The following is a 23842-nucleotide window of genomic DNA, read 5'->3' as shown; positions in this document are numbered from 1 at the left end:
CCCGCATCTCGTGGTCGTGCGGTAGCGTTCTCGCTTCCCACGCCCGGGTTCCCGGGTTCGATTCCCGGCGGGGTGAGGGATTTTCTCTGCCTCGTGATGGCTGGGTGTTGTGGGATGTCCTCAGGTTAGTTAGGTTTAAGTAGTTCTAAGTTCTAGGGGACTGATGACCATAGATGTTAAGTCCCATAGTGCTCAGAGCCATTTGAACCATTTGAACCAATTAATCAATAAGCAGAAATTTCGTGTAGTGATGTTTGCTCACGCAAACGGTCGTAGGCGTCTTCCACAAAAGACAGGCGCCATTTTCAAATTGAGGATTCCTGCCAAGGCTTTTCGGAGAGCAAGTGTCATGCAAACAGAGGTTCAAAAATGCCCTACATACGGACGTAAAAATGACGCACGTAAAATCCGGTGCAAGGCGAAATCTAACTAACAAATAATCGCATAAAATTGCCCAAATTTTAATGTTATATAGTCTAGGCATTTATCTAGAAGAACAAGTTCTAGCTGTCAAAAATCTTCATTCGTGAGCGAGAAAAACATAAAAAAATCATGGCTTTTGGATACCAGAACCGAGTCGCATATTCCAAGACGGCTATATACAGCAAACGTGTGTAATTTTTGCAACATATTTGTAACATCCCGATCTCGAACAACCTTGAAAATATTATCGGTGTCTTCATCCGTTATCGAGATGCAGAGATTGAAAGTTACCCAACATCTACACGTAAAATCCGGTATCAGGCGAAAACATGGTTTATTAAATGAAGAAGCACGGAAAAAATATGCTGTAAAATGTCTCCGTCATCAGCGGAAGGGTTCTGGAAACCCGAAATTGCAGTATTGAAGCACATGCAAAAATTTTGTGCACATAAAATGCGGTCTGACGTGTAAAATTAGTTTTGCGTTATTTCAAAGTCACATAAATAACCTATAAAAATTTTACTGGCTCACAAACTTCTTCTGATACATTGTGGAAGGGAAAAGAACGGAAGCAGAGGAAAAACGCTCCTATTAGAGAGGGAACGCGGCGTAAACCGAAAGGTGAGGAACCAGTTGCCTCAATCTACCTTACCCAGCACCTTTAAAATGTTCCCAAAGACTTTGACATGTGAACATATTTGCACTATTTTATCTTGAGAGAGAAGGAGGCAGTGAGAATGGGAAACAGACGGAAAAGTATTAAAAGGTGGACAATAGTAGACAGTGTTTGTGGTATAGAAAGGCAGAGGGAGACAATGGCAGTATGGGAGAAAGACGGGGACGCAGTGGCACCGGAACGTAGTTGACTGTGAAGCAGACAGTGCCGGCGGGGCACTGAATAAAGAGAAAGAGAAAGAGAAAGCGGAAGTGGGTGAGAGCCAGTGACAATGAGGAACACAGTCTATGAAAATGACAACGGGGGGGGGGGGGGGGAGAGAGAAGGCACAGCAGCACTGGGCGGGAATGAACGAGGTAAGGCAGTAGGAGAGACCAATGGGAGATGAGGACACATAGTAGTACGACGGAAGGGAGGATACTGTGGCTGTGAAACAGAGACAGTGGCACAGCGAGACAGTGGCAATGAGGTGGGTCGAATGAGTGGGAGGGAATGTACAACTGGAAGTGGGTGGGTACGAGCGACCCACAGCGATGGGCTTCTGTTAGTGAGAAGTGACGTGCTTGTTAAATATGCTCGCATACCAAAATGGGAAATCTTTCAAAGGTGCTGAGAAAGATGGAATGAAGCAACTGGTACCCCACTTTTCAGTCAGAGTCTGTTAAATAAACGGGAGCATATTCGCTTCTTTCGTGCTCCGACGGAATTATTTTTCCGTCTCGGCACCTGTACATATCTTACGCAACTGCGCATCGTTACCTCAGACCTTCAGCAGGTTTCACCACTTCTGGCGTGTCACACTACATCACTGCACTACACCACAGTAGTAAAGGGCTGGAATAAAGACCTTATTAGGAATTTTTCTTGTATTGTGGATTAAAACGTTCTTTTAAATGTTTTGATTTCATGCAGACATGAGACAGATCTCGCTTACGCTGTGACGATTTGTTTTTCCCATTTTACTCGATCAACATTATGCTGGGTCCTTTCACTGTCTGCTTGACAGGGTAGTTGGAAAAGCGTTTGAGAGGAACTGTCTGAATACATTGAGAGGTCCCTGCTTATACCCTCTCATAGAAATAAGTTTAAGTAGACAATGTAATGACAATCATAAAAGTAAACTCAGTCAGAACAGTAAATGTAATAGCAAACTCAAGGAAGCCAAAACCAATGGTCATTTATTAATGTTTCACCTTGTAAAGCCAACATTTCCTGTGTAGTTCCCTTAATCAATATCCCATGTGGTGTGTGTGGCGTGTGGTGTGTGTGTGTGTGTGTGTGTGTGTGTGTGTGTGTGTGTGTGTGTGTGTGTGTGTGTGTGTGTGTGTGTGAGAGAGAGAGAGAGAGAGAGAGAGAGAGAGAGAGACAGAAAGATATTTGTACACTTTAAGTATTGCAGCAATCGCTAGCGTCTGCTGGACAGATGGAAGAGTGCCCCAAAGAGAGCAACAACTAGTCGAAACTTCAGGTCTTGGTCAAGCAGAGATGAGTAACGTTAGCAAAATGTTCAAATGTGTGGTGTCACTGCCAGACACCACACTTGCTAGGTGGTAGCCTTTAAATCGGCCGCGGTCCGTTAGTATACGTCGGACCCGCGTGTCGCCACTATCAGTGATTGCAGACCGAGCGCCGCCACACGGCAGGTCTAGAGAGACTTCCTAGCACTCGCCCCAGTTGTACAGCCGACTTTGCTAGCGATGGTTCACTGACAAATTACGCTCTCATTTTCCGAGAGGATAGTTAGCATAGCCTTCAGCTACGTCATTTGCTACGACCTAGCAAGGCGTCATTACCAGTTACTATTGATGCTGTAGAACATGTACCGCCAAGAGCGATGTTCACCAATCATGGATTAAAGTTAAGTATTCCAGCAGCTACGTACGTTTTTTGCCAATCTCATTTCCTTGACCTGTTGCAGACCTCACGCCAGCCTGCGTGAGCTAAAACGCGTGCATTTCGGCTTCCTCTCATAGTGGGTTGGCTGTCTTGCCAATCCACAACAAAGTGTGTGTGAAATCTTATGGGAGTTAACTGCTAAGGTCATCAGTCCCTAAGCTTATACACTGCTTAACCTAAAGTATCCTAAGGACAAACACACACACCCATGCCCGAGGGAGGACTCGAACCTCCGCCGGGACCAGCCGCACGTTAGCAGTATGAGGGGAGCTTCTTTTAAGATACTTTGGAGGACTTGTGGGGGGGGGGGACAAAGAATGCTGGGTGATGCGCTGTTCTAAAGCACTCTGGCAGCGGACGTCATGGTGAGTGGACGTGTTGGGTAGCTCCGCTAAGAAGGTGTGGTATGGTTGGTGAGTTCACCTTAAGTGAGCGACAACGATACTCTTTTATTTCAGCGTTAGGAAATCAGGACAGGTTTTAAATTAAGATAGGTGTGTGAAATTTTAAAAATCTTTTTAATATTTTAAGATATCGTGTGAAGATTTGTAATGGTAAATCTGTGAGTCGTGTTGCACAAGAGCACGATGAAATGCTAAGAACAGCTGGTAAAGCTTAAGGTCAGGATGTATGTTAAATTAAGATGTGGGTGTGAGATATCATTCGTGTTTTGAAATAGAATAGAATAGCATGTGTGACTTACAGATTCATTGTGCACGAGGGCCCAGTGGCGAGGACAAGGTGTGTGTAATGTGTTTCCAAAAAAATGGTTCAAATGGCTCTGAGCACTATGGGACTCAACTTCTGAGGTCATTAGTCCCCTAGAACTTAGAACTAGTTAAACCGAACTAACCTAAGGACATCACACAAATCCATGCCCGAGGCAGGATTCGAACCTGCGACCGTAGCGGTCTCGCGGTTCCAGACTGCAGCGCCTAGAACTGCACGGCCACTTCGGCCGGCAATGTGTTTCCATGTTTTGTGAAATTGCTATACGTTCTGGGAATTGGTGTATCGTGAAAGAAGGGAACAGTAATCACGATCCGAGCTTGAATTTGAATAGTAGGCCAACACGTGTGAGCTATGCGGGGCTCCTGCTCCCGCCACCATGTATTTAACACCCGGTTTTTAACGTACTTCCACCTCACTTCGTTAATTTAAATTACAGGTGTCACTGAGTTGCTGCTTCGCCTGACCGTGAGAGGCGCGAGCACCGCGTATCGATATACTCACTTCCCAGTCGTTGTCTGTCGTGAGACAGCCGGGTCGTGAGTTCGGGTCTGCCAGTCAGTTGGAACGCGTCTGCAGCGCAGTCCGGACCTGCCAGTCGGAGGGTTGTGGTGCCGCACTAGTGCAGTTGGGTCGGACGTGTGACGTCAGCGTCGACATGGGAGGCAATCAATTTTGTTCCGTCGAGACAGCATTATACTGTATGTCTGTTGAGGTACCAGTGATACACGTGAGTTGACTACTGTACTAGGTGCACCGGTATGAAATGAGCGTTTTTTTTTTTGTGAAAATGAAACACTATTTTTGAGTTGAAAAGTAAAAACATTTTATTCAAAGTACTGACCACTGCTTTCTATACGTATTGACCACCTTTCTGGAAATTTGTGGACACCACGCCAATAGAAATGTTCGTCTTTTGAAGCAAACCAATCAGACACCCAATTTTCGACTTCTTCGTAGGAATCGAAGTGTTACTCAGCCAATGCGTGTCCCATTGATCAAAACAAATGGTAGTCGGAAGGGACCAAGTCTGGTGAATACGGCGGGTGAGGTAGCAGCTCCCAGCCAAGTGTTTTGATTGTATCCTGAACCAGTTTTGCTTTGTGTGCAGGTGCATTGTCGTGTAAAAAAATTACTTTTCCACGTCTTCTGGCCCATTCTGGTCTTTTTTCGATCAAAGCATCGTTAAAATAGATCATTTGTTGTCTGTAGCGATTAGTATTCACAGTGTCACCGGGTTTTAGAAGCTCATGATACACCACACCTTTCTGATCCCACCAAACACAGAGCATTGTCTTCTTGCCGAATCGATCTGGTTTTGCAGTCGATGTTGATGGTTGTCCGGGATTAGCCCATGATTTTTCCCGTTTAGGATTCTTAAAATAAATCAGGTTTTCATCGCCAGTAACAATTCGATGTAAAATTGATTTTCTTTCGTGTCTTTTAAGCAAAATTTGATAAATGGTTTTTCGGTTTTCCATCTGTCTTTCATTCAATTCATGTGGCACCCATTTTCCACACTTTTGGATCATTCCCATAGCTTTCAAACGGTCAGAAATTGTTTGTTGTGCAACATTTAGCATTGCTGTCATTTGCTTCTGACTCAAAGTATCATCTTCATCCCATATTGCTTGCAATTCGGCGTCTTCGAACATTTTTGGTGGTCTTCCACGTTCTTCATTTCGTACATCAAAATCATTATTTCTGAACCGTTGAAACCATCTTTCGCATGTTGCGTCTGATAGAGCATGATCACCATATGTCTCTCAAGCATTCAATGCGACTCTGCAGCTCTTTTTTTCAAATGAAAACAAAAAATTAATGCTTTCCGCAAATCATCACGTTCTGGTACAAAATTCGCCATTAACACGATGAAAACATATGATGTTGTTTGTTTCACGACTTGATGTATACTAAATATCGTTGACAGATGTCATACCAACCAAACAAAAAAAATTAAGGCTCGTTCACAACAAATGTTCCCTATCGACACATTTGTATCTTAACGCTCATTTCATACCGGTACACCTGGTATTTGGTGCTTTTCAGGAGGACAGAGAACCATTCACCTCTAAACTTACTTGCATCTGTGTTAAGGGATAACAGAGAAAGTGGACGGGGTGATCGATTGAGACAGAGCTGTAACGAGGTACGATTTAATGGTTGACGGATGCATTCTAGAGAAGGAGAAGTTGCTGCAGGTCAGTTTTTTTCCAGTGTTCTGTCCGGATGCATCAGTCGCGTGACTTAGTCTGCGTTCTACTCGTATACAGCCACGTGTTCTGTGTGTGGTTTAAAGCACTGTCTACTTGCGATCGTTAACGGTATACCTGTCGGTCATCAGAGGACTTCCATCTCATGTATGATGAAACTTGAGGCATTCCTCTAAACGAACTTTGATTTATGCGATCCCCCTGTCGCATCTTGGGTGTAAAATCGAGAATTCAGCGTCATAATTAAGTTAGCGATAGGAGCTGGTGAGGCGCTGCAATCCCCGTGTACACATTTGCCTGTCAGATGTGCTGTTTACAGAGATAGTGACGGAATGATTTGTAATTTTCACATGTCGGACGCTGCTGCTATGCGTTTATCTGTTTCCTTGCAGGATGTATCCCCCGCTACTGACGATCATTTTATATAGACCTAATGTAGGCGTCGTATAATTTCTGAACCTTGATCGGGCGTGAACAGTGGACGCTATACGTCTCCGCAAAGCTATATTGTGCTCGTATCACACAGGGCAAGTGTTTTACGGAAGTAGTTTGTTTTTTGTTTTACCGTTCGATAACATAGTTTTCCGTAGAGAAACCGGGAAGAAGGATGTATGTCATGCGCTTGAAATATATTTCTCACTATGGAATATTAACAACGCTACATTCCATACCAGTGACAGGTCGGAAACGCACGCGATCTAACATTATAGCCCGTTTTAAGTGCAGAACGTAGTAGCCTTAGTAGTGCGTGTGTTTATGTTCTCTCTCTTACTAATACCTTCCAGGTACCGATCCTAGACTCCAGAACAATACTTTAGAGTTGATAGCTTGCCTGATTTACGTAAAAATGCGTCGAACTCCATACCCCTGGAGCTCCATTGCTCGTAAAAATCATTCTTTTCTTATTCTTCTTAACTGTCTGCTATAACATCACGGCACTTTGAAATCTGTCACTATACGTCAATGAGGAGTGCTAAGCTCCTCGATATGGACGCAGCTCGAGAAATCTCATGCACTTGGACAGGTGAGGACTCGGTGGGCTCCATTCATTCGCGAGACGTGGAGTGCAGCGGTCTATTTCTGCTCGGATGCAGAGTAAATCGGTAGCGGTGCTGTAGGGTGGGCTGGCCAGTAACAATGCGGGAAAGTATTTTACCCTAAGACAGCGAGAATGCTCTGTGACTCCCATACGCATAGAGATAGATTGTAAATTAATAACTATGCTAGAGGTGTTAGATATATGTGGAGCGCTGTCTGGTGCATTATCTGAAAACTACATTGAGCAGTTAAACAGAGAACCGACTCGTGGCGAAAATATATTAGACCTTCTGGTGACAAGCAGACCCGAACTATTTGAAACAATTAACGCAGAACAGGGAGTCAGCGATCATAAAGCGGTTACAGCATCGGTAATTTCAGCCTTAAATAGAAATATTAAAAAAGGTAGGAATAATTTTCTGTTTAGCGAAAGTGACAAAAAGCATTCAGAGTACTTGTCAGCTCAACACAAAATTATCTCAGGTACAGATAGTGTTGAGGATCAGTGGACAAAGTTCAAAAACCATCGTACAATATGCATTAGATGAGCATGAGCCAAGCAAGATTGTAAGAGATGGAAAAGAGCCACCGTGGTACAACAACCGAGTTAGAAAACTGCTGCGGAAGCAAAGGGAACTTCACAGCCAAAGCCTTGCAGACAAACAAAAATTACACGAAGCGAAATGTAGTGTGAAGAGCGCTATGCGAGAGGCGTTCAACGAATTAAGTAAAGTTCTATGTACTGACTTGGCAGAAAACCGTAAGAAATTTTGGTCTTATGTCAAAACGGTAGGTGGACCAAAACAAAATGTCCAGATACTGTGTGACCAAAATGGTACTCAAACAGAGGGTGACAGACTAAAGGCCGAAATACTAAATGTCTTTTTCCAAAGCGGTTTCACAGAGGCAGACTGCACTGTAGTTCCTTCTCTAGAGCGTCGCACAGATGATAAAATGGCAGCTATCGAAATAGACGACAGAGGGATAGAGAAACAATTAAAATCTCTCAAAAGAGGAAAGGCTGCTGGACCTGATGGGATACCAGTTCGATTTTACACAGAGTACGCGAAGGAACTTGCCCCCCTTCTTGCAGCGGTGTACCGTAGGTCTCTAGAAGAGCGTAGCGTTCCAAAGGATTGGAAAAGGGCACAGGTCATCCCTGTTTTCAAGAAGGGACGTCGAATAGAAGTGCAGAACTATAGAACTATATCACTAACGTCGATCAGTTGTAGAATTTTGGAACACGTATTATGTTCGAGTATAATGACTTTTCTGGAGACTAGAAATCTTCTCTGTAGGAATCAGCATGGGTTTCGAAAAAGACGATCGTGTGAAACCCAGCTCGCGCTATTCGTCCGCGAGACTGAGGGCCATAGACACGGGTTCCCAGGTAGATGCCGTGTTTCTTGACTTCCGCAAGGCGTTTGATACAGTTCCCCACAGTCGTTTGACGAACAAAGTAAGAGCATATGGACTATCAGACCAGTTGTGTGATTGGATTGAAGAGTTCCTAGATAACAGAACGCAGCATGTCATTCTCAATGGAGAGAAGTGTTCCGAAGTAAGAGTGATTTCAGGTGTGCCGCAGGGAAGTGTCGTAGACCATTGCTATTCACAATATACATAAATGACCTTGGGGATAACAGCGGAAGTTCACTGAGGCTTTTTGCGGATGATGCTGTAGTATATCGAGAGGTTGTAACAATGAAAAATTGTCCTGAAATGCAGGAGGATCTACAACGAATTGACGATGGTGCAGGGAATGGCAACTGAATCTCAATGTAATCAAGTGTAATGTGCTGCGAATGCATACAAAGGAAGATCGTTTATCATGACTATGTCCAGTTGTAAGAAGGGTATGGATTTGACTTGGAGTACTGTTATAGCAAACGGAAGAGTATGTCAAGTCATAAGAAAGGTAGTGATATTTCTATTTCCAGAGCCATTGCCGACAGCATGGTGTATTTCCGATACTCGGCTCATTGTCTAATGCCCTTCAATTGAGACTACGATCGTAACATTTAATTGTAAGTGTAATGATAAAATTATAATATTTGACCAGTTTTCTGGAATGATTCCGTGTATGCATGGCCTGTGGTGGGAATGATTCACGTTTCCTGTTAATGGCAGCAGCCGTCCGAATGCAGAGGCCTGTTGGAATGTAGGAACGTATCTGAGTTAACTTGGCCGTCGTCCAGACGTCCGAATAGCGAACTTATACTTAGTATGTGTAGGACTGCTTTAGTGATCAAGTGGAAATTTGAGAAGATTTTATATGCAGATGCGGTTGCGCTGGACCATTATTCCCTCCCATGTAAATTGTTTGATTGGCTGCTTCTGCACAATTCGCGCCTTTATTTAGTTGAGAGAAGATCGATTGTGGTGTGTGCATCTAGCATGTGGAAGACAGGTTTACCGGTTCTCTAGACATGGGAAAGACCTTAGTTGGCTTGTAAATTATAGGGATGATTTGGAACATGTTACATTACCAGCATGGAAATATCAGTTTCCTATATTTGTTTCTAGTTACCCAGTGGTTTACAGCACGCTGCGTATCGGTAAAGTTTGGGGTTTGTAGAGAAATAATTTCCAGTCTATATGTTGGGAATTATGTTGCGCTAGCGATCGGTAGGATGTTGCCTAGTGCTTGATATCGAGAAGTACCGCGAAAATGGTCTAATATTATGGCGAAAATACATGTGTTCTTGTAATCTCTGAGCCTGGAGATGTGCATAGAAAAGCGAGCAAGCAAGGAAGCAGGTTCAGAGAAGAAACAGTAACGCATTTGTGCCAAGGGGAAACGATCCCGAATTTGCAGAACAGTTCTGAGAGCGACTTCGGTTGGCTGAGTGTGGCCTGTCATGCGTTGGAGGGGGGGGGGGGGATGAAGTGTGATCGTCAGCTGCGGGAAAATATCTAGTACTGTGAGGAGTATATACAGTATTGCCTATCTTCACAGTATATGTACGAATGATGTAAAAGAGATGATTTTGTTTGGTACAAGATATGAATTGTATGTTTACTACTTTGACATGGACCGCAGTGATATATTGCTGTGTTGGATATCAGTTTCATGCTCTAATATTCAAGCTTCTGTCCTCAGTGGGAGAGCAGTGTAACTGAGTAAAAGTCTTTCAGTATTTGTTGATATGTATGGCACTTTGCGAGGTTTAGTTGTCAGTCCAATATGGCGATCAGTGTAAAATAGTTTTCTTTGCCGCTGAATGTCACGTCTGAAGAAAGAAAGAAAAGGCAGATGGTGCTTCCCTTGGACTGAGGAGCATTGTGACATATAGTCGGTGTGAGTGTAGGCATAAGTTAATTTTTTTGGGTGTTGTACAGATATAAAAGATAATTGGACTTGTGTAAAATGTGTATATATTGCATTGTAAAGGTACTATGCTTTATGTTGTCGCATGACTAGAGAGGATGACTGTGTGTCCTATCGTGAGGGATGAATAGATTCAGCACATAGATACCAGCGAGAGATTTTGTAAGTGGGAAATTATGTGCGCTATAGATACTGTGATTCATTCCAGAAGCACAACCATGAAGAGCATAAATTACGTGTACGTAGATCAGTATCAGACTGTTACGGAAGTAGTAATAATATTTAATTGTAGTTAGACTGGTGAATATGTTCTTGGATTGCAATATTCATGTGAGTCTGGTATGTATTTGATGATGTGTAGACAACTTTGCGGGTTTAATGTGAGTGCAATTTAGCGATCTGTGCAAAATAACTTTACTGCTGTAAGTCCTGTTTGCAGAAAGAAAGAAAAGATGGATGGTGCTCCGATACCGGCGGCATCAGTAATTCGGCGGGTAAATTCGACAAGAGCCAATCATAATGCTCGATTCATTCATATCCTTGGTGCTGGGATACAGGGATCTCTACACAGCGGAGGGGACGTTTGTCTGAGTTGAAAGCAGGAGGGGTAACACTTGATGGAGAGGGTACCTCGTTAGGTCCTCGAGGAAGACTGCATTCGACGTTATTCTGCGCTGTTTCAGTAAACAGATTCTGTTAGGGCAAGAATTTCCGTGCATACAAGCTGAGACACCAAGAAAGCGGGTGTTAACTGTTTCAAGGGCAATATACAATTTCCGTGAGGTCGACTTGGTTATTATTTTTACATAGTCATGTGACATCACTATAAGGTTGAGAATGTTGTTAAATGTGCTTGGGACAATCTCCCCGTCTGTGCTTAGACAGTGATCTATTTCTAAACAAGGAAAATGGCGTTATGATTAAGCATGCCACCTAAGAGCATCTGCACTTTGAAAATAGGTCTTCGCTCCCGTATGATCGCATCATCAAAAGCACCTAGATGACCACATATTTGGAGAGGAATTTCTCAGGTGTGTCAAGTATGATGGGAATGCCGCTGCCTCATGCGTGCGGTTCCAAACAGACATCTGTGTGTCGTTTCACAGCTGACGGCCACATCACTTCGCGGGGAGTGCCTAGCTGCAGCCGGGGTGGGTTCAGGACCAGGGGACAGCGGCGCCCACGTGTTCCATTTGAATCGTCGGCGGATTTCTATTGCATGATCTGTAACGTCAGTATGAGAGCGCGGGCTTGACACTGTGATGCCAATAGCGCCCATCGGAAGTGTCCCGTTAGAATGGCAATGTAGAGAAAGCGGTCAAACAGATGATATCAGGGTCGACAGGGCCCTCTGGTGCTGGTACTGGGTACTAGGTCAGTTGGAGCCTAGATCTGGTGATGGAGACACTGCCTGCAAAATAAAAACTCATGATCAGCACAGGCGGAGTCTTTCCCCGCCATTTACCCCCACCATTTTGGGTTACATCATGCCCTGTGCATGTTAGTAAACGCCAGCCGGTGTAGCCGTGCGGTTCTAGGCGCTTCAGTCTGGAACCGCGTGACCGCTACAGTCGCAGGTTCGAATCCTGCCTCATGCATGGATGTGTGTGATGTCCTTAGGTTAGTTAGGTTTAATTAGTTCTAAGTTCTAGGGGACTGATGACCATAGATGTTAAGTCCCATAGTGCTCAGAGCCATTTGAGCCATTTGTTAGTAAACGTTTGTGCATGTTAGTACACTTCAGTACACGTTAGTACACGTTAGTGCACGTTAGCCTGACAACATGGATTAGTAAGGGGACGTGGCGGTCGGTTGACGATCGTAACGGAGATTTTAACTATTTCCTTCCAAGTCCATGTGGGCGTGGCATTGGCGAAAATTCATTCCAAGTCCACAGTAGCGCTCTCTGTTGGTGTCAACATGTACTAGGCTTCGTGGTGAATACAATGTATGCCGCCATCTTGAATAATGGTAGTCGCCTCATCAGATGACATCATAGACGAAAGTACCCTCTGCTGGTGGTAGTGTGTACTAAGTCAGTTGGAGTCCAGACCTCCTGGCAAACACACTGGATGGTGGTGCTATCTATAATTGTTTAAATAAAGATTGGTACCTGATTTCGATAGTTGACAATTAGCGAGAATATTTGAAGAGTGTTTTGGATGGATTATTATTTTGACAATTTAGTAGTTGTATGGCTCTCTTGAAGCAAATGTATTGCATTATTTACGAGTGGTAGACTATGCAATGCATTATTTTGACATTTTAGAATTAGCAGGCACGTGTGTAGAGCATTGTAGATGAGTTATTTAGAAGTAGTTTGCAGGTCTGTATGCTGTGTAGAAAGTCAGAGCCCGTGTTCTGTATCACTGTGATAAATATACTCCATTGATAATTAATTTGTTCGAAAATAAATAAAGTACACTCCTTACTCTCTCCAGCAGCCCATTGCAGGCTGATTCCATTTCCCACGAATCCCTAGGAAGAGGTGGCGGTCGGGTGACTTATGTTAGTGGAGGTAGCCCAAGTGGCTTATCTTCCTGCGATTTTCTTTGCTTAGAAGAGATATAACCATGGTGTAATGCATTATTCTGTTGGAATTTGAGCTTACCGCCATTTTTCAGGGGGAGTAGGGCGTGGTACTTTCCCAACAAAATTCAAACTTCCCGCCAAAATCCGACATCTTGAATGACGTCTTGGCCACCATCTTGGATGATGTCATGCGCTATTGCCAAGTCTATAGGCCACCATTTTGGATGACGCCATTGCCGCCATCTTGCATACACCTGCCAACAATGCACAGTGGACCAGAGAAGGCTTTGTTCCAATACTGGTCTGTGTGTGTGTGTGTGTGTGTGTGTGTGTGTGTGTGTGTGTGTGTGTGTGTGTGTGTGTGTGTGTGTGTGTGTTTTTCCACTATTTTACATGAACACCACAGAAGAGATGCAGCTGGTGGTCTTTTTTTAGGCTTTGTTGGCTGTAGGACAGGAGCAGGGGTGTTAGGGTATATATAGCAATTGAACTACTACTATCATCTTGGGGTTTCTTTTCTATTTATTTGTTAAAACTATCGTCATTGCATGCACCATTGCCCCATTTTAATATTTTGCTAGAGCACAAATGACCTAGTGCAGCGACCTTGGAAATTTTGATTGGATATTTTATTTTAACACTAGGTAATGATTGGCAAGAGTACAGACCCACTAATATTATTCAGCTAATTCCACCAGCTTGGATTTCGACTGGGTAGGGGGAGGGGGAGGCGAGGGAGTGTAGGTTTTTAGTTCCCCAATAACTCTGTTGTGTTAGTTCCCCCAACTATAATTTTGATTGGTTGTTTCATTTTTAATACTACACTGTGATTGCTTGACAGCAATTGTTGGGGAGTGGCAGTAGGGAGGAGAGTGGGAAAGAGGTCCTGATTATAACAGGTAAGGATGATGACATAACTGATAAGACTGATGACGTCATTTATAAGAGTGACTAAGTCACTCGTAAGCCTAGACCCTCAAGATGCAGATGTAAATGACAAGGAGAATTTTCCAGATTTGTCATGACACACCAACTTACAGAGACACTCACTTGAAATTTTCAACTGTTTCTTTCACTTGCAGGAGGCTATCGCTTATTACCATATTTTATTAATCAAGTCTGAAAATCTATGTAATAAAAAGTGTGTTACATACAACAGCATGCACTAGTATAGAGACCTAGCTGTAAGAATAGTTGTGAATATCTATATCATTAGGTAAATTATGATCATAACTGGATGACACTTAAGTCATATTATTAATTTCGTCATTAATGTGGAAAGCGGAAGTGCTGCCTCAGTTCTGAGTCCATAATTACAAACAGGAGGAAGACGCCCTACTTGTTCTGTCAGAAAAATATGTTGTGTGAGGAAAAAATAATTTTATTATTAAGCCCATCTGATCCTACGGTTAACCACACTCTGCCGATATGTCTGATTAATTGAACTTAAATTCTCATCTATGTTGACTACCCTGATATAAAAACTGTGTCATATCATTATTAATTAGCAATATTTACAGATGTTTTCGATGAACGATATGTCACTGCACAGAATACTCTCAGCTGAGCAATAAACATTAAATATTTATTCTCTCATTGTGTTCCACTACGGGTGTAATATCCTACAAATTAATAAACAGTATTTTATTACATTTTTAAAAACTAAGGGAGGAACATACTGCTATATGTTACCTTTGCAATCAGTCAATAAATCCAAGTATATTAGGTGAAAGACTGAAATATGCAGTAGTATCATCGATTTATAAAACTGAAGATAAGAAGTAATGCCTTATTATAAATCCAACTACGTCTTCGTAGGATTCCAAATATTTTTGCGATGTTAACTTCTTACATATAAGTTTACCTCCATTTTAACAAAAATCTTTTTTCAATAGTTTAATTTGACTTTTACAAAAGATCCTCTACAAAGAAAGCAATGTATGCAGTCACAAACACATATCTGTTACAACTAAACAGTTTCCAGGTTACATTTTCTCTGTTCTTGCCAACGCCTTAGATTAAACGGATCATAAAATTCTGCAAGGTAAATTAATTGGTCTGGCGTGAAATGCAATCCACTTGCAATTTTTTGTGTATTATGTTGGCAACAGACAATGGAAGGTTACGTTAACAAATGATGCCACCACAATATAACAAAATTATGAGTGGTAACTTGAAATATGGTGTCCTGCAAAATTTGCACTTATAGCAGAACTTTTGTTGACCTTCATTTAATGTTTCAACATGAACGTTGTAGCACTCTTCAAGATATGTACTCTGATGAACAACACAAACACAGCCACTCGAGAGACGACCAGGATAATAATGGAAAATGTTTGGAACTGATTTACGGCAAACAACTTAACATTTGACCTAACAGAAACTGGTGTTTTGCGGTTACACTCAAATTGAAACGACTTGCAATTGCCCGAAGAAAAGGCTAATGGTAATATACTGGATGAGGTGATCAGGTGTATACTAGAGTGAATCGCTCTTCCATACTTGCCTTGCACATACTATTGGTGCCCCCCTTTCCGTATTTTCACTCAATACTGTCCTGTCGTATAATCTTCTAGAGCAATGCATCTGAATTAAAAAAGCCTTCTGCTACATAAACGAACAATAAAACAATTATCTATAGTTGATAAGGGTGCATCTCGCAGAACCGTCATCAGTGACCACGGGATTCTTAGACACACGCACCAAAACGTTTGCTCACTAATGGCATGTTCAGTTAACGATAAAAGTTAAACCCAGATGAACTTTGAAATTCACAGTCGCAGTACCTCAAGCAAAGAAAATGTTCATATAGAGCGTGCAGTTTTGTTTTCTTTGGCAAAAGTCAATAACAGGAAAACTTGTTTATTTATTTAATCTGATCAGGTGAAGGCCTACAAGCCCTCTCCTGCATCGAACATGTGCAGTATATATTTCACGTTTTAGTTACTTATTAAATGACAGTAACTGTAATGTGGGAAGTATTTGTAATGTGGTTCAGTGCTGACATGGAATTAACGACGTTAATTCTAGTTCCACTGATACTAATAACATTAATAATAACGTTAGTGGCAGATATTTCAGGCAGACAAATGTAGGTAGACCGAACCGAGTAAGAGCTTTGAGCAAAGGAAGCGGCTACTCGGGTAGCAGAGTACTTGTGGCGTGCACATGGGGTTTTTTTAGGCTAGGCAGTAGTGCGAGGTGCCCTGATGAACATTCACCAGTCGACGTGGAGGCAGAGAAATCGGGACGCGCTCAGTGTAAAGACACTTCAGATATCAAGATATTTGCAGTAAATTTCCAGTGTTCGGAATAAAGTTCCTGAGTTTACTGCCCTCCAGGAAGCGTGTGGCGCGCAAATTATTCTCTGGACTGAGACCTGGCTGAACCCTGAGATTGGATGTCCTGAAATATTTAGTGAGGGTTTGAACATGTATCGGAAAGACCACCGTAGGAGGTGGTGTCTTCACTGCAGTTGACAAAAATATTGTGTCTACTGAGGTCGAAGTAGAGCGTGATTGTGAAGTTATCTGCACACGTTTAACAGGGCTAGGGGAAATAAAGTTAATTGTGGGGTGTTATTACCGGCCACCAGGTTCCACCGTGACAGTTCTAGAATCATTCAAAGGGAGTCTACATTCTGTATCGCAGAAGTACCCGGATCATGCTATATTAGTTGGAGGCGACTTCAACCTACCTAGTATAGACTGGGATGTCTATGGATTCATTAAAGGTGATACAGACAAGCCGTCGTGTGAATTACTTTTGAACACATTATCCGAAAACTGTCTTGAGCAGCTAAATCGACAGCCAACGCGTAATGGAAATATTTTAGATCTGGTAGCCACGTACAGACCAGACCTCATCGACGGTGTCAGTGTTGAGACAGGGATTAGTGATCATGATGTTGTCATTACGACTATGGTTACGAAAGTTAAAAAGTCGGTCAAGAAGGCTAGGAGAGTATTCTTACTAGAAAGAGCAGATAAGCTGTTGTTAGCATCCCACTTAGTAAATGAATGGACTTCATTTACTTCCGGTACGATGGACGTGGAAGAATTATGGGCAAATTTTAAACACATTGTAAGTCACGCATTGAACAAGTATGTGCCGAAAAAGTGGGTTACGGACGGAAAAGACCCACCGTGGTTTAACAGCGCAATTCGGAGAATGCTCAGGAAGCAAAGACAGTTGCACTCGCGGTACAAGAAAGATCGGGAGAATGAGGACAGGCAAAAGTTAGTAGAGATTCGTGCTGTTGTAAAAAGAGCGATGCGCGAAGCATACAACCACCACCACCGTCATACCTTAGCAAAAGATCTTGCTGAAATCCCAAGGAAATTCTGGTCTTACGTAAAATCGGTAAACGGGTCGAAGGCTTCCATCTAGTCACTCACTGACCAGTCTGGCCTGGCAACGGAAGACAGCAAAACGAAAGCTGAAATTTTAAATTTAGCATTTGAGAAATCTTTCACGCAGGAGGATCGTACAAACATACCGCCGTTTGAGTCTCGTACAGATTCCCGTATGGGGGACATAGTGATAGACATCCCTGGGGTTGTGAAGCAGCTGAATGGGATGAAAGTAAATAAATCGCCAGGTCCTGATGGGATTCCTGTTCGGTTTTACAGAGTACTCTACTGCATTGGCTCCTTACTTAGCTTGCAGTTATCGTGAATCTCTTGCCCAACGTAAAGTCCCGAGCGACTGGAAAAAAGCGCAGGTGACGCCTGTATATAAGAAGCGTAGAAGAACGGATCCTCAAAATTACAGACCAATATACTTAACATCGATTTGTTGCAGGATTCTTGAACATATTCTCAGTTCGAATATAATGAATTTCCTTGAGACAGAGAAGTTACTGTCCATGCATCAGCACGGCTTTAGAAAGAATCGCTCCTGCGAAACGCAACTCGCCCTTTTTTCACATGATATCTTGGGAACCATGGATGAAGGGTATCAGACGGATGCCATATCCTTTGACGACTTCCGGACAGCGATTGACTCGGTCCCCACTGCAGACTCCTAACTAAGGTACGAGCATATGGGATTGGTTCCCAAATATGTGAGTGACTCGAAGACTTCTTAAGTAATAGAACCCAGTACGTTGTCCTCGATGGCGAGTGTTCATCGGAGGTGAGGGTATCATCTGGAGTGCCCCAGGGAACTGTGGTAGGTCCGCTGTTGTTTTCTATCTACATAAATGATCTTTTGGATAGGGTGGATAGCAGCAGTTTGCTGATGATGCTGTGGTGTATGGGAAGGTGTCGCCGTTGAGTGACTGTAGGATGATGCAAAATTAGTTGGACAGGATTTGTGATTGGTGTAAGAAATGGCAGCTAACTCTAAATATAGATAAATGTAAATTAATGCAGATGAATAGGAAAAAGAATCCCGTAATGTTTTAATACTCCATTAGTAGTGTAGCGCTTGACACAGTCACGTCGATTAAATATTTGGGCGTAACATTGCAGAGCGATATGAAGTGGGACAAGCATGTAATGGCAGTTGTGGAGAAGGCGGATAGTCGTGTTCGGTTCATTGGTAGAATTTTGGGAAGATGTGGTTCATCTGTAAAGGAGACCGCTTATAAAACATTAATACGACCTATTCTTGAGTACTGCTCGAGCGTTTGGGATCGCTATCAGGTCGGATTGAGGGAGGACACAGAAGCAATTCAGAGGCGGGCTGCTAGATTTGTTACTGGTAGGTTTGATCATCACGCGAGTGTTACGGAAATGCTTCAGGAACTCGGGTGGGAGTCTCTAGAGGAAAGGAGGGGTTCAAATGGTTCAAATGGCTCTGAGCACTATGGGACTTAACATCTTAGGTCATCAGTCCCCTACTTAAACCTAACTAACCTAAGGACATCACACACATCCATGCCCGAGGCAGGATTCGAACCTGCGACCGTAGCGGTCGCGCGGTGCCAGACTGAAGCGCCTTTAGCCGCGTGGCCACAACGGCTGGCGAAAGGAGGGGTTATTTTCGTGAATCGCTACTGAGGAAATTTAGAGAACCAGCATTTGAGGCTGACTGCAGTACATTTCACTGCCGCCAACTTATATTTCGCGGAAAGACCACAAAGATAAGATAAGAGAGACTAGGGCTCGTACAGAGACATATAGGCTGTCATTTTTCCCTCGTTCTGTTTGGGAGTGGAACAGGGAGAGAAGATGCTAGTTGTGGTACGAGGTACCCTTCGCCACGCACCGTATGGTGGATTGCGGAGTATGTATGTAGATGTAGATGTAGAAATTAGGAAGATGTGGTTGGAAAGACCGATACTAAGTTATTATATAGTAGCGAGTGTGAACAGGAACAAAAGCAGAAATTATTGTTGCTAGAGCACATATGTCGTAAACTGTCTTTTGAAGCTGGAGCCATTACACGGTTCCCTGATATAACAAGGGAGGTCATTCCAGAGTCAACGCAAAACTACTGGAAAGGACTCTGAGAAAGCAGCTAAGCGATGCAGTGGGAAACTGTTTACTCCTGATTGTTTTATTTATATATATTATATATATATATATATATTTTGCAGGACACCAAAAACAGCAATCGTCTATTGTCATTGCCACCATTATCTTTATTCTTATTTTTTTGTTGTTGTATTCATTTCTTTGTGTTTATACGTTGTTTCACAGACTTATTCATGTATCATCTTTATTTCTATCACATTACATTTCTTTTTAACTGAGGACGCTCACATTTTATTTCATTATGGAGCACTCCAAATGTCAAAAACCCGGCTTCTGAAATTAAGCAAAATTCACAACTCTTGCTCCTTATTCATATAACACTTGATCTGCATACTGTTACTGACATAAAGAGTGAAAGCTACTAGGCTGTAATTCCCTACTATGTACCATGCTTAGCTGCTGATAAGTCAATATGTTTAACTTACCATAGTCACGTTCCATTATTATTTCTTCAAGATTAGCTGCTAGTTTTGCTACATGATCATCTCGGAACATTTGTCCTGAAATTAGAGAAATTTCCCCTGAAATTAAACTGCAATATCATACAAGATATTTTATGAGTTAAAAAATATATGGTATTCTCTGAAACTGGATTATTAATCAGTACTTAGTACATAAAAGTTTGAAAACGATATGCATATTGGTTTTCAACAAGTTACATAATGTAAACTCTTAATCATCTTTATATATCTTTAAGCTTTTGTTTTAATTTTTCCTCCCTGTGTGTGTGTGAAACACATGTGGCTTCTATATCTTCATCAGCTGCAAAGAGAAAAAAAGATTCTTCCGATTTCTTGTCCAGGCGCAGTTTTTTATCGGTATGTCACATTTTCTGAGTCTTATTTTACTTATGGAAAACAGGGTACAGTTTTGATTTTTTCCTATGTTTTTACTATTGGCCTAAATTTATTAATATGTGGATCTAATTTTGTTGTGAGTGCTCAATGTGCGGTGAATTATGTAAATCTAAGATTTAACTAGTTCTATGGTATAAAAGAATTTCATTTGAAGCGAAGTCAGGAATTTATGTGGAAATAGCAGCTTTGGGAACAACTCTTCTCGCAATATCATATCTGCCATCTTACTTCCATCTGAGTTCCCTCCCAGTCCTTTAATCTCCCTTGTACTGCTCCTCCATGCACACTGGGGTTACAGAAGTCTTGGGCTGCTCCTAAGTGTCTGAACTCCTTTTGCCTGGCGTACTGCAGTAACTGGACATGGCGTGGAATCAACAAGTCGTTGGAAATTCCTGGAGAAATACTGAGCCATGGTGCCTCAATAGCCGTCCATACTTCCGAAGTTGTTGCCAGTGCAGGATTTTGTGCACAAACAGACCTCTTGATTATCTCCCATAAATGTTCGATGGGATTCATGTCGGGCGACCTTGGCGGCCAGATAATTCACTGAAATTGTCCAGAATGTTCTTCAGACCAATTGCGAACAATTGTAGCGTCATGACGTGGGCACATTGTCATACATAAATATTCCATTATTGTCTGGAAACATAAAGTCCACGAATAGCTGCAAAAGTTCTCCAAGCAGCCGGACATAACCAGGTTCCAGACATTCCATGTCAACACAGCCGACACCATTATGGAACCACCACCAGCTTGCACAGTGCTTCGTCGACAACTTGGATACATGGCTTCGAGAGGTTTGCACCACATTCTGACCCTACCATCAGGTCTAATCAAATGAAATGGGGACTCATCTCATCAGCCCATGGTTCATCATTCGTCCAGGGTCCAGTCGATATGGTCACCAGCCCAGAGAGGCGCTGCAGGCGACGTCGTGCAGTTAGTAAATGCACTAGCATCGATCGACTGCCGGCCTCTGTGACCGACAGGTTCTAGGCGCTTCAGTCCGGAACCGCGCTGCTGCTAAGGTCGCAGGTTCGAATCCTGCCTCGGGCATGGATGTCTGTGACGTCTTTAGGTTAGTTAGGTTTAAGTAGTTCTAATTCTAGGGGACTGATGACCTCAGATGTTAAGTCCCGTAGTGCTTAGAGCCATATGAATATTTTCTTTCGGTCAACTGCTGCCGCGGCCCGTAAACATCAAATTTCGCCGCACTATCCTAATGAATGCGTTCGTCGTACGTTCGACACTGATTTCTGCGGTTACTTCACGTAATGTTGCTTGCCTGTTAACGACGATTCTACGCAAACGCCGCTGCTCTTGGTCGTTACGTGAAGGCCGTCAAGCACTGTGTAATCTATGGTGAGAAGTAATGCCTGAAATGTGGTTTTCGGGGCACACACTTGACACTGTGGATATCGGAACACTGAATTCCCTAACGATTTCCGAAATGGACGTCCTATGCGTCTAGCTCCAACTACCGTTTTCCGCGTTCAAAGTATGTTCATTTCCGTCGTGTGATTATAATCAAGTCGGAAACCTTTTCACATGAAACTCCAGAGTAGTATTAGATCCACTAATGAACTGCCCTTTTGTACCTTGTGCACTCGATACCACCGCCATCTGTATACATGCATATCGTATCCCCCACTTTTGCCACGCCACTGTACTCCTTCCACCTTTCTGCTTCCCCTTCTTTGCTTAGGACTGGTTTCCTACGTGAGCTCTCCTGATATTCATACAGATCCTTCTCTTTTCTCGAAATGTTTCTTTAAGTATCCCGTAGGCACTATCTATCTTTCCTCTGGTGATATTTACTTTTAAATCCTTACATTTGTCCTGTAGCCATTCCAACTTAGCCGTTTTGCTCTTCCTATCAGTCTCATTGTTAGACGTTTCTATTCCCTTTCACTTGCTTGATTAGCTGCATTTTTATATTTTCTCCTTCCATAAGTTAAATATTTCTGGTGTTATCGAAGGATTTCTACTAGGCCTTTTCTTTTTACCTATTCGATCCACTGCTGCCTTCACTAATTTCTTTGTTAAAGCTACCTATTCTTCTTCTGTTGTATTACTTTTCGCTGTTCTAGTCAACCGTTGCCTAATGCTCCCTCTGAAACTCTCAACAATCTCTAGTTCTTTCAACTTATCCCGGTCCCATTTCCTTAATTTCCTACCTTTTTGCAATTTCTTCATTTTTAATCTGAAGCTCGTAACCAAAAAATTGCAGTCGAAGTTTACATCCACCCTTTGAAATGTCTTACAATTTAAAATCTGGTTCTGAAATCTCTGTCTAACCATTATACAGTCAGCAACAGTACCAGTGGGTGGAGATCTCTCCTGAATAGCACGTTGCAAGGCATCCAAGATATGCGCAATCATCTTCATGTCTGGGGAGTTTGGTGGCCAGCGGAAGTGTTTAAACTCAGAAGAGTGATTCTGGAGCCACTCTGTAGTAATTCTGGACGTGTGGGGTGTCGCATTGTACTGCTGGAATTGCCCAAGTCCGTCGGAATGTACAATGGACATAAATGGATGCAGGTGATCAGACAGGATGCTTTGGAACGTGTCACCTGTCAGTGTCGTATTTAGACGTATCAGGTTTCCATATCACTCCAAATGCACACGCCCACACCATTACGGCGCCTCCACCAGTGGTCCTCATATACGTACATGTTCATACACTCGATATAATGTGGAACGAGACTCGTCCGACCAGGCAACATGTTTCCACTCATCAAAAGTCCAGTGTCGGTGTTGAAGGGCCCAGACGAGGCGCAAAGCTTTGTGTCGTGTAGTAATCAAGGGTAGACGATGGGACCTTCGGCTCCGAAAGCTCATATCGAAGACGTTTAGTTGAATGGTTCGCAGGCTGACACTTGCTGATGGCCCAGCATTGAAATCTGCAGCAATTTGCGGAAGGGGCCGCACTTCTGTCACGTTGAACGAATCTCTTCAGTCGCCTTTCTTGCAAGATCTTTTTAAGACCACAGCAATGTCGGAGACTTGATGTTTTACTGGATTACTGACATTGGTGGTACACTCGTGAAACAGGTCGAAAGCGAAAATCCCCACTTCATCGCTACCTCGGAGATACTGTGTCCTATCGCTCGTGTGCTGACTATAACACCACTTTCAAACTCACTTAAATCTTGATAACCTGCCATTCTCCGTGTTTACATATCTCTGTATTTGAATACGCATGCCTATACTAGTTTCTTTGGCGCTTCAGTGTAACTTCAAAATAATGTTACTGCTTGTCCTTTAATTTCTGGATGTGTTACGCAAAAGGTGAAACTCCTTCCACTGAAGACTGAAGAAATTATTTCGCAAACTGCCACTCTTATTTAAGCAACAGAAAAATTTCGTTTCAGAGCTAGTAATTTCCCGAAACATTTTTGGAGGTTACAGCCTCTAACAAACTCGAAAATAGTGTTAATTTACGATAAATGCAGATAACATGTACTCCAGTTGAAGATAAAATTCACTTATACTACAGCCAGAAAGACACAAACGCCTTTTTACTACGAAATTTGTTACGTACAATACTTGCAACTTCCGTAAATTTACGAAAGTATGCGTTCATGCACGTAGTTATACAATAAAACTCGAGGAGAATGATTCTTTGAGCGAGGATATCTCAGATAAAAATTAAGAATGCAAAG

At 42.7% G+C, this 23842-nt stretch overlaps 1 protein-coding gene across 2 annotated transcripts in view; it reads right to left on the bottom strand.

Annotated features, from left to right (window-relative positions):
* Window positions 1–23842, bottom strand: part of LOC126195831 (uncharacterized) — a 672121-nt gene that overhangs the window by 560272 nt on the left and 88007 nt on the right. For both annotated transcript variants that reach the window (XM_049934505.1, XM_049934506.1), the window contains exon 4: window positions 19746–19820. In XM_049934505.1, the coding sequence (XP_049790462.1) occupies window positions 19746–19820 (75 nt within the window). The remainder of the gene's footprint in view (window positions 1–19745; window positions 19821–23842) is intronic.

Source organism: Schistocerca nitens, chromosome 7 (genome assembly GCF_023898315.1).
Source record: "Schistocerca nitens isolate TAMUIC-IGC-003100 chromosome 7, iqSchNite1.1, whole genome shotgun sequence".
Classification (NCBI taxonomy): Eukaryota; Metazoa; Arthropoda; class Insecta; order Orthoptera; family Acrididae; genus Schistocerca; species Schistocerca nitens.
This window is presented reverse-complemented; position numbering and strand designations above follow the sequence as displayed.